The 12,023-nt window shown below is 39.7% G+C and overlaps 1 protein-coding gene across 1 annotated transcript; it reads left to right on the top strand.

Annotated features, from left to right (window-relative positions):
• The first annotated feature begins 368 nt into the window (after positions 1-368).
• lrrc32 (leucine rich repeat containing 32) lies at positions 369-11,386 on the top strand. Its single transcript, XM_084730107.1, has 3 exons — positions 369-596; positions 3,727-3,820; positions 8,975-11,386. Exons 1-3 carry the CDS (start codon positions 439-441, stop codon positions 10,805-10,807), a joined length of 2,085 nt encoding a protein of 694 aa, XP_084586233.1. The 5' UTR covers positions 369-438; the 3' UTR covers positions 10,808-11,386.
• Positions 11,387-12,023: the final 637 nt, after the last annotated feature.

Here is a 12,023-nt window from a genome sequence, read left to right as displayed (position 1 = left end):
TTCTTATAAATCCATCAATAACTGCTGCTGACGTTTTGTTCCCTCAACACATTCTTTCTCTTTTTTTAGCCATAAAAGGTTGCTTAAAAAAAATCAGAGATAATAAACATAATATGGAAGACTAAATATACTTTGAACTTTCAGCTTTGAAGTCAAACAAATTAAAATGCCCCAAATTCCAAATGGAGTTTGGTCTGTGAGAACATCCCAACTATTTCTAAAGAAATAATCCAACTGTAGGATTAATAGAGGGTATTTCTGGATTGGGGGGGGGGTGTTGTGGGGGTTGTGTCTTCTTGAAGTGGAGCATAAAACTAGACTTCCCAACCCCCTTATAAGGCATTTCCCTGAGAACAGTGGGAGGGGGGAAGAGGGCCGAGCGATGCAGGATATTCTCACAGGATGTGATGGCTGGACAGCAGCCGGAGGAGCCGTGAGATGTGGAGTTTGGAAGAGTCAGCTGAGAGGAGTTTTTGGCTTGCGGTGGTTTGCTTGCTATCGATCTGCGAGTGTGAGTGGGTGTGCGTGCGCGCTGAGGATGTGAAATCAACATGGTCAGGAGGCACTACGAAGATTAGTCATCAGCTGAAAGTGAGGTAAATGATCAGCTCCCTAATAAATCTTCAAGCATGTTTGTTGTTGCATGGTTTGGTTTCTGGAAGCCGTTGGACCGGACTGTGGGAGCAGATGCTGCTTGTTGGACTGAGTGTGCATGGTTACAAACTGCAGTGGTGGAAGAAGTAATCAGATCCTTTACTTGAGCAAAAGAAAAAACTTTGCATTTTAAGTAAAAGTATAAACATCTTATCAGTAATTAGTTTGCAGAAAAGTTTTTATAATAAAAACTTATGATGTCAGTGCATATGTCAGATTAAAAATCTATTTTCTCTTATTTAGAGTTAAATGAGATGGAAAATCAGCAGTTAAGAGGCAGAAAAAGTATGATTTCCTCTGCATTTAACATGAAATGACAACATGTGTAAACAAGGTATTTGACTACACTCCACTGAAAAAGAGTGTAAAAGTACACAAGAACGATCAGCAAACTGTCCTCTAAACCTGCAGAAAAATGTCCCTGTGGCTGTTTTATTGTTATATAAAACATTATTAGAATGTTAAGTATTTTAATGTTGTAGCTGCTGAAGTTGTAGCTGGTTTTAACTACTTTATACACAGTACGGTAGTTGAGTGGTCCAGTGGTTCCCAGCCTAGGGGTCGGGCCCCTTCAAAGGGTCACAAGATAAATCTGAGGGGCAGTGAGATGATTAATGGGAGGGGAAAGAAGAAAACTTCATTTTATTTAGTAAAATCTTAAATACTTTAACTTCTTTGATCCTGAGACTTGTGAGAAAACATTTATGGAGGGAAATCTCTCCTTGCTCACCTCTGTGTCCTAGAAATATTTTATATTCAACTAATTTACAAACAAAATGTGTTTTAAAAGAAACATAAAGCTGAGAAATGAGAAAATGTTGTTAAGTCTCTGGTAAGTCATAAAAATATTGATACTGAACACATCAATAAAATGTTCAGATAATATTGGCAGTCTTGCGTCACACTGTGCTGTTGTACAGACTACAGCATCATTCAGAAGTCAGCAGTGACTTCAGACATGAGATTTTTTTTTTAAATTTACATTTAACCAAAATTACAATTATCTGAATACAAATCTCCCTCTTGTTTTTAATTGTCTAATGTACTACTCACTGTAATTTTGTCTGACTCTTTTCATCTGATTTCAAGGAGAATCCGACCTGGTTGCAGAAGAATTTATTATTTAAGAATAAATATCACAATACCAGTAATAAACTGTCTGTTTCATGACCAGTTAAAAACTCCTAGTAGTTTGTTTTACCAAAGTATTTTTGTTGCGGGAGACTGAACCCTGAACTCTGGTGTCGCAATCCTGCACTTACAAGAAATGTTGTATCTGAACATGATCTTCACCTACAACGTAGTTATGAAAACAATTTAGTAATATACAAACATAATTTCTGAGAAGGCAGGGTGGCTTTGGTGAAACTGATAACATCTCACAGACATCTGAAACCTGACAAAAGGTAGCTGCTCAAACGCACTGGTTTAATCTTTAACAGTGCTGTTTATTTTTATGATTATTGTGCAATGTCTCATCCAAAATATAGTAAAATTAAAGTGACAAAATGGAAATACTCTCATTACACTTCAAGTACAATACTTGGAAATCCATTTCTTGCTTGAGAAAGAAAGAACTTGAGTTGATCTTTCTGGGTGCTGATTAACAAACATGATTTATTTTGTCATTAAAAAGAAGACGTACTGGTTTTTGATCAGCAGAAATTTAATTGCAACTGGTTTTAGATTAATACTGATGCAAAGTTCAGGTATCGGAAGGAAAAAAAGTGGCATCAGAAGATCTCTGCTTTCGCCTAACCTTTGCCTTTTTGTGAAATATTTCATACTTTAACTTATAACAACTCAGACATCTGACACATGACCACAAGACCCACTGGCTTAATTTTTACCAATGCATTTAATTTTTAAGATTATTATATATTCTGTAGGGAATATTTCAATCAGAAAAATAACTATGGCTCTGAATATGAAATAAAAGGTGGAATGATTCCTTCCTAAACATGGTGGAGTAGATTTATAAAGAGGCATAAAAAGGCAGTAGTGTACTTGGAAGTACATTTCTTGCTTAAGAAATAGTGAACACATGTTGATCTTTCTGGCTGCTGATTAATGACCACAATGTTTTACCAGATTGTTAATGTTTAAAAAGGTTCTGCAGCTAACGTGTGATAAAATTTGTGGATTCAACTTCCCGTGTCATTAAAGAGAAGCCGTGCAGCTTTTTCATCTGCCTTAAGTGGAAAATTAATTACAACTGAGTGGCCGATTGATCAAAAATGACATTCACTTTTCTCTTTGTTAACCGCCAACAAATCCAGATGCTTTTCAGTAGCACTAAATGGATGATCTGTCTGGCATTTACTCACAAACATCACATGAGAGCACCGTGATGAACAAATCTGTGGTTGTGTGAAGGTCTTACATGAGAGCGAGGGAAGATTCCACATGAGCTAAATTAAACTTTTTGTCATTTTTAGCACTGAAATAAACAGAAGACGAGCTTTTAGGGCAACAGCTGCTCGCACTTCTAATTCACAAACCTGACTGCATGTTTCTGCAACCCTCTTTTGTTTCAGCCGAATTTCCACGTCCTTATCGGGCCCTTGGGTATTTACCATTACCACGACGCTAATTACTCCCACATTGTCTACCCTGCAAGGGTGCATGTTGTTTTGTTTTGTTCAGGGGAACCTATCAGGAAACATGTTGGCAAGTTTCCGCAGAGTAACGAGGTACAGAATCGTCTCGTAAAAAGATGACTCACAGAGGCCCAACGGACCAATCTCTGATTTTTCTGTTTCAAAACAATAACCTTCTGTACAGAATACATTTACTCAGAAAACACGGAAACCATTGAGCTTAATTTGCTTAGTCATTCTCTTTCAGTTCTACCAGTTCTACAGCTAAATGCAGAATGAAGTACACTATAGAGGAGAAATGTCACAGCAAAAGCCCCTTCTGTATCTCAGGGCATAAATATCGCTGTCATAGGTCCACATGTCACACAGTAGGTAGGGCTACTTCCCTCTTCCTTCCCTTTCGAGTCGTATCACCTACAGCATGCTTCCTGCATTCTAACTTGTGTGATCTGGACTCTCCCCTGTGCTGCAGCACCATGGCCGCCTTCCAGCTGCTCTTCCCGCTGTTGGTCAGCTGCGTGGCGGCATCCACACATCCTCCCCGCCGCCTCCCTCCATGCCAATACGTAAGTACAGCCTGACACAAACGCACGCACGCCTAGCAGGGGAGACCCGGAGCATTTGTAACATTTGTTTTTTCCTTCATAACTCCCAGACTACTTGAAATACATATGCATGACATATGGAACATATATATGTATTTTTTATATGAAGAACCTTTTATTGTTTGAAGAAAAAGTTCTTCAAGGGCATTTGAAATCCTTGAAGAAATCTTTCAAGGGTCCATAATAGAAAAATGTTCTTGGTAGAACCCTGTGCATGTGTTCCAGATAAAACCCCTGGAATATAAAAAGGTTCTCAGTGGAACCCCCTCAGTGTGTTCTAGATAAAAACCCTTAGAGTATAAGAAGGTTTTTGGTAGAATCTCCTGAGAGGATTCTAGGTGGAACCACTGCACTAGAAAAGGGTTCTCTGTAGAACTTCTCACAAGGGTGTTCTAGGTGAAACCTTTGACAGGTGGTTCTAGGTATAACCCTTTATGTTTGGTTCTAGGTAGAACTCTTTGAAAGAGTTCCAAGTGAAAAAAACAAACAGGAACAAAAATGGTTATTCTGTGGGGACAAGCTGAAGAACTATACATGGTTCTAGTTAGCACCTTTATTTCTAGGGGTGTTTATGTAACACTGTCAGAGAACATGGAACATGTTGCCATGGAAACAAAGCTTTGAGGGGAAAATGCATTTGGTTTTGTATGATTAACTGATCATTAATTTTTTTTAGCAATTATCAATTAAGGAAAGATCTTACAATTTGCAACCCTAAAAAGGAGAAATCTTTAATATATTTACTGTAATAAACCAAAAAAATGACAAAGATATGTCATCAGAGATCAAGAAAACATGTTAAGTTGAAATACTTGAAATTTCTGTTCTAGGCTGGACTAACTGTTTGTTTCCCCGTTCACGTTAATAAAAGTTCAAAGTAATGATGAATCTTCGCTGAGTGAGTTAGTGTCGTAACAAATCATTAATAATCTTATTAAAGGAGTAGATGCTCACAAAGTTTAAATTGAGCAGTATGTTAGCGGAGTCTGGCAGACAGTGGGCTTTTGTTTTCAGGAAAACAGGCTTGACTGTAAACTGACAGATAACTGACAGTTTTAAACAGCGGATCAACAGACAGCGTCAGAGTTGTCGTCACTTGTTTTATTAATTTATGATGTTGTTCGCGCTCCTGCGGTGTTCCTGCAGAGTCAGGGGAGGAAGAGCAACTCGCTTCAACCGCACATCGAACATTAAATAGAATTTCAGCCTATTTAATATTCAGTCTATGGCTCCAACGTTGCTCATGAAATTGCTACCTGTTGCTTCTTTAAGATTATTTTCTATGTATAGTTAAACTCTTTGACTTCATGAAACATATACACTCAAAAGAAAAGTATATTGCTATTTTTGCAGAAAACTAGGCAACTATTCTAGTAGTGACTCGATTTTAATTATTTGAATTGAGTTGGAAGCAATTTTACATTTAAAGTTTGTGAAATATGATCATTTCCAAACAGAGAAGTACGTCAACACAGACAAACACAGTGCTTAAACTGGGCAACATGGCTTTGGGGAATTTGTGACATAGTGTTACAACTGCCCCCAATCTTTCAGCCCTGATAACATCTTGTATGCTAGCTAGCAACATCTATATTAGCATAGTTTGTTCATGGTTAACCCATAACCTAGAGATAAAGTTTAGTGTAAGCTTTGTCAAAAACTTCTTCTGAAGTGAAATGATCCACAAGCAGAGAGAGAATCCTACTGAGCATATGCAGAGTGGCTTGTTTCTGATTAGAGGAATTAAGTGTGTTACAGCTGTCCCTGTTACAATTGCCCCCGGTCTCCCCTGGTGGCTCCACAATGACTCTCTGACATTTAAATTCAGTATCTCCTGAGCACATTCCACATTTCCAGCTGAATAAATAGTGAATATGTGGATTTCTTTTTCATCTGTCCTTGGTTTATTTTTAATGGTTGCCCATGGCAACTGAGATGGGGCACCTAATCCATCAGGTGCTTGAGGTATGTTCAGATTATCAGATAGTTTATTTGAAATCTTTTGACCCGAGCAGGTCTGGTTTATTAGTTTTAGCTGCTGCCATCAGACCTTCAGGGCTTCAGTATTTGGACAGTGAAACAATGTTTGGCTTCACTGGAAGAAAATCTGGAAGTGTTTTTGTGTTACGCTGCAGAGGTCACTCATCAGTCTAGCGTGTCCGTGTGTACAGTAGACGGTGACATCTTTTTTTGGAGTTTCTAGAGAATCATCTGGTATTGGCTTCTTGTTTTTGTAGTTCAACTTGCGTAACAAGCTGGAAATGTGACAAGATTTTCTTTTCCCAGGAAAGACAAATATGTAGAAGAGCTCTGATGAAGTGGCTACTGCCTGAATCATGACTGTGTGTAACATTTGATCATAGAAGAGACAGCTAGTGAAGTTACGTGTTACTAAAACTGTTCACAGACTCAGTTGTGGCCATGCTGTCGTATGAATCTGGACAGTCATTCCTCATCATCCCCTCTTCCTCATTTCCTGTCATCTCTGTATTGTTGATACCTAAATGAAAAACAAAAGGTTCCATTTGATGACCTTTAGCCAAAGTGGCTGTTTAATATACTACATGTTGTTGTGCAGTATGCAACGGCATCTGTTAGATGAAATCCTTGATTTCAATGGTTCCGCTCAAAACTTGTGAAAACATGGGCTGGTTCACTAGATAGCATCAAGGTTCCAAGAGTCTTAAACAGAACCAGTTGAAGAAACAGAGATGATTTGATTGAAAAGGACCTTGTGATTCCCAAAGTGGGTAGGAGACTTGGATTACACCAGACGAGCAGTATGGAGGCATTTTAAGTTTTTTTCTAGTTCACCATTCACTTCCATTGTTTGGGAGATTCTGCAACACTGTTTTCCTGCCAAAAAACTCCAGCAGAGTTTTGTGAACTAAAAAACTAAACCTGACCTTCAATCTGCATGAGGGTAAGTGAATAATGACTGAATTTTCATTTTTGGGTGAACTATGCCTTTAATGGCTCTTCAGAAACCCATGGGCCACATCATGGAGACTAAATGTTTTACAAGGTCTATGGTACCACTGCAGCCTGAGGGACCTCTACATACAACTCCAGGGTGCCACAAGATTTACCTCCAACTTCCAACTTCTGACTATAGCTTTCTAAATAAATAAAAGTTCCCATGTTTCCCTCCAAAATTAAGTGCAAGAAGAAGTATGAGAGCCTCAAAATTGTACTTGAAGGATTAGTGTGTAGGAGTTAGTGGCATCTATTGGTGAGCTTGCAGAATGCGAAATACTCGTTTCACTTTTCACTGAATAGTTTTAGTGTAGTAGAACCTACGTTAGTCACAAAACTCTGAAAGGCCCCCTCTAGAGGCAGTGTTTCTTTTGTCCATTCTGGCTATTGTAGAAATATAAACCGTTCATTGTAAGGTAACAAAAACACAACAATTCTTATTTTCAGGTGATTACACACTAATGAAAACATATTTATTATCATTATATTCTATTTCTGCCATATTCTGCCAATCATCCTTAATCTAATACACTGGACTTTTAAGCATTGTAGTTGAGAAACTAATAAATAATGAAATAAGTGTATAAAAGAAGTTGTACCAGTTTTTTTATTGCTAATATCTAGTCAAAATTGTGTAGAAACTGTTAAATATGTAATCTCTGTGACAGCTCTGACTGGTGACAACAGCTCATTGGTTGGCAGTTGTGTTTTCTGGCACACTCAAGTTTTCCGGGTGGATATCAGTCAGAACGAGGGATGGAAAGATTTGGCATGAAAAATAAAACCTGCTCTGTGTGTTTATTTTCCTCAGAGAGAGAGGAAAAAAACTGTCTGGTGAGGACAACTATTAGAGACTAGAGATCTGTACCTGAACCCAGTGGGTCGGGTCAAGCCTTATTTCTCACATATTTCACAGGCTCATTTTGGGTTTGGGCTGTACTCGATTCATTTATTTATTTATTTATTTTGTCCCTGTCATTAAAAACTCCTACTGTGGGAACTTTGTTAAGAAAAATGCTGGACTGTAATCAGGTTTGGGCTGAAATATGCCAGTGAGGGTCGGGTTCGGTTCGGTTTCTGAAAGGATTATGTCTGCACTGGGCCTCGACAGGCTCAAGTTTTCAGGCACGATTAAAGCGCTACTGGAGAGTCATATTACCTTCAGGCTAAACTTAACTGAACTTTTTGAACAAAACAAGGATCTCTAACTCTGGACTCCTGCTAGGGAAGGATCTCTGTACTGGTCCAGTCTGAAGAGGAGGACTGATTACAGCAACCGACAACTGCTTCTGTTTCATGTCTTGGTTCCCATCTGTTGGGCCTAGTAGTCATTAGTTACAGTCCCACTATGACTACATGAGATGTAAACTACCACACACATAGCCTACTGTATATAAGATGTTACACACACAAAGTCTGAAGTTCAGTTTTTTAGGAATGGAAGCAGTTGCCCTCCTCCAGATCCTGTTTTTAATGATGAGACTTTCTTTAAAAAAAAAAAAGTCTGATTTGCTCAAAATAACAGATACAAGATGTTTTGCCCTCCAGGAGTTCTTCAATAAATCAACGTGTTTGTTTACGGTCAGCGCGTAAGCAACGAGGAATGCCACATTCAGGATACCACAAATATGCCAAGAAGCTCAATGTGCTCTGCCTCAGAGAGAAAACAGAGGAGGAGACAGTTTTATGAGCTGTTTTTGGACAAGGGGGGGGTCTCTGGCCATATGGCTTAAATTATAAACCACACTTAATAACTTAAATATTTGAATCTATTAAGGGAAAAGGGAGAGAAGATGACGAAAACCGTGTGTTGGTAATAAAGGTGTGAGGTGTATTTTCTTTGTCTTTTAAGGCAGTTTTTGGTTGTAGAACTAGAGTTGTATCATTATACATCAAATAACAGTTAACTTTCTGACTTAATTTCAAGAGAAATAACCACTGTATTTTTTTTTTATTAGAACAAATCCCTATCATAAGCCTCAGAGAACTGTGCTGCTGCCAAGAACATGCTGTAGATACACTGACTCATAAATCGACCCTCCACATACGCTTTAAACATTTGGTCTGTATTGTTTCATGGTCAGGCGATCTGGCAGCGTGCCGACATAATCAGACTTGTGTGTTTGTCTTTGTTCGCAGGTCCAGATGGATGCGTTTTGCAGCGATCTGAGCCTCAGGAGTGCCCCGGTCAACCTTCCTCATGACGTACAAATGCTGGACCTTTCTCGGAACCAGGTGGAAAATCTCACCCAGGAAACTCTAGCGTACCACACCGGCCTCCGTCATCTGAATCTTCACTCTAATAAGATTCACTTCATCCAGCCGGGGCTCTTCAAAGACATGACAGATCTAAAAGTCTTGGATCTGTCCAGGAATCATCTGAATGTTTTTGCTCTCTCCAAAATCAACATTGGGCCTCTTACAGCTGTAGAGTCACTTGATCTTTCAAGCAACGGGCTGTACACAGGAATGTCTGACTATTTCCTGGCCGATTCTCCGTCGCTGGCAAACCTTTCCCTGAACGGCAATAGCATCACCAAAATAGCACAGAATACTTTCAACGGATCCTTGGCCTTGAGGAAAATCAGCCTCCACAATAATGTCATCCTGGAGATCGAAGACGGAGCTTTTGACTCCTTGTATCATCTGACTGAACTTGACCTGTCCAAGAACTCGATCACGTGCATCACAGACTTCAATCTGTCCAACTTAAAAGTGCTCAATCTCAGCAAGAACAGCATGGAGCTCTTCCAAAGCGCAAGATCAGAACATCTGTATGAACTTCTGTATTTAGATCTGAGTGAAAACAAAATGCCTTACTTTCCTCTTCTGCCTAGAAATAACATGCTTGAATATCTGGACGTATCACGGAACCACCTTCAGAGCACCAATGTCTCAGGGAGTTCTGACATTGTTTGTTATAGATGCCTAAGATACCTGGACATGAGTTACAACCAACTTAAAAGCTTACCAGAGACCTTTTTTAATGCTATGCCATCAATTGAGGTCCTGAATGTGAGCTACAACTGTATCAGCTCATTTTCCATCACTAATGAAGATCTTCTACAGGAACTGAAGATTATCAATCTCAGTTATAATTCGCTGCAGAGTCTGACATTTGAAGAAAACACTCTGCAATCATTGGAGGAGCTCTTTTTACAAGGAAACGACCTCACCACCCTGGACCACCAAATATTTCAAAGACTTCCAAATATCAAACACCTGCAGCTCCAGCAGAATAACCTAGAAATCTGTGCCTTGGACACAAACCACCAGAATCCTCCAGATTGTGTCTCCTTTACTTCCATATCAAAATTGCAGTTCCTGAACCTCTCTGAAAACAATCTGAGGACTCTGCCTGCAAATGCATTTGCCAACACCCCTCTGAAGTCACTGGACTTGTCCCTGAACCCAGGCTTAGACATGGACAAAGACTCGCTCTCTGGTCTGGAACATTCCCTGGTTCACTTCCTCCTGAGGGAAAACAACATCTCCATTCTAAAGACAGACCTGTCCTCGCTGAGGAGTCTCAAACACATAGACCTGTCCACCAACCAGTTGACCACTCTACCTATGTGGAACAAAGAGTCCTCCATTGAGTCACTAAACCTGCAGAACAACAACCTTGTCACGCTGGAGTACAGCACCATTCACGCTTTGGAGCACTCACTAAAAACTCTCTACATGGGCTCCAACCCCCTTAGGTGCTGCAGCAACCTCGGCTTCATCCACATGGTCCAACACTCTGCCGTGGTGGTTCCCGACATCGCGACTGTGACCTGTGTTCACGAGGAGTATTCAGAACCGGTCAACATCAAGAAGGTGACCAAGGAAATGTGCCATAGAGCAGGTGTGCAAAACTATATCATTGCTGTCGTACTGATAGCGTTGCTGGTGATGATTGTGTTGGGGCTGCTGGTTAAATGTTGCCACTCGAGGAAACGAAAGCACAGCCGAGGCTTTAGCGCGTAATGTGAATGAACAGTGCACATGCAGGCCCATGAAGGAATTAACGTTTAGGACTTTATCCAATTCTTTTCGCAAGACGGTTGGCGGGTTTCACCAGAGACAGGACAGAAACATGGATGTTGAGTCTGTGATGTCACCCAAAGTCTTCTGAAGGGGCAATTTAAAGCCTTGAATTGGGTTTAACATACTGTTGTTGCTACTAGAGCAAATAAATCCAAATGTGGTCAAAGGAGAAGAAGCTGAGATGGGACATGCAAGAGGCAACCACAATGGCTGACAGACAGAACTGACTGACAGAAACCTGTCAATCAAGAAAACCTGTGCCATAACATCCCCTAACTGAAGAAAAAAAAAAATAGACAAACTGCCGAAACCAGAACTTCTTGTGGAAAATATTTTTTCCTTGTATTTCAAAAGAGAAGTTTGGACTTTTTAAAATGAACTTTTGCATCTAGTGGTCATTTCAGGAACCGCAACTTGAGAGCCTCATGGCTACAGCAGGGGTCTTTCCTGCTCAGTCTTAACATCAAGCCACATGCTAATCAACGGTTTATTGAATGTAACAGGAAATATCCACACTAAAACACTTTAACACTGTTGTTCTCCACTGACTGACCACACTGAAATGCAACCTTGAAATGTTAAAGGGATAGTTTGACTGACTTTTTAGGAAATACACTCATTTGCAATCTTGCTGAAAGTTAGAACATAATTTTGATTCCACTCACATCTGTATGCTAAATAGGAAGTTACAGGCAGTAGGTAGCTTAGCTTAGCAAAAAGACCGAGAACAAGTTGAAGCACAAGGATTAAAACAAAGCTCTCTGCACAAACTGACTTCTCCTTAGGTGTGCCCCTGGGATCAATCCTGGGGCCCTTACCCTTTAGCTTGTACTGTATATCAACGGCCTTTCTACTGTATGTCCTGATGAAATGACGCTGTAACTTACATGCATGCCAAGACATAACTGCAGTTTGCATAATGTCAAGTATCTCTCTCAAATATTAGCAAGACTGTACATACATACATACATACATAGATACAGACTTTAAGTACCTTGGGATAACACCGATTTGCTTAACTTTTGAAAAACAGGTGAAAAGAGTCATCTGTATAGTCAAAAAATTTATTGGAAATGGGAACCAGTTGTCAATCTATGTTGCTAATTTGTACATGCACTCTTTGATTTTCCCACCTGTCTAATTGTGTCATACTGGT

This window comes from Lutjanus erythropterus, chromosome 11 (assembly GCF_056507025.1).
Source record: "Lutjanus erythropterus isolate fLutEry1 chromosome 11, fLutEry1.hap2, whole genome shotgun sequence".
In the NCBI taxonomy this organism is placed as follows: Eukaryota; Metazoa; Chordata; class Actinopteri; order Lutjaniformes; family Lutjanidae; genus Lutjanus; species Lutjanus erythropterus.
This window is presented reverse-complemented; position numbering and strand designations above follow the sequence as displayed.

Coding starts and splice junctions, on each gene's coding strand:
- lrrc32 (XM_084730107.1), top strand. CDS start 439: ATGTGGAGTTTGGAAGAGTCAGCTGAGAGGAGTTTTTGGCTTGCGGTG. Junction 597..3,726: donor AGTCATCAGCTGAAAGTGAG/GTAAATGATCAG, acceptor CCTGTGCTGCAG/CACCATGGCCGCCTTCCAGC. Junction 3,821..8,974: donor GCCTCCCTCCATGCCAATAC/GTAAGTACAGCC, acceptor CTTTGTTCGCAG/GTCCAGATGGATGCGTTTTG.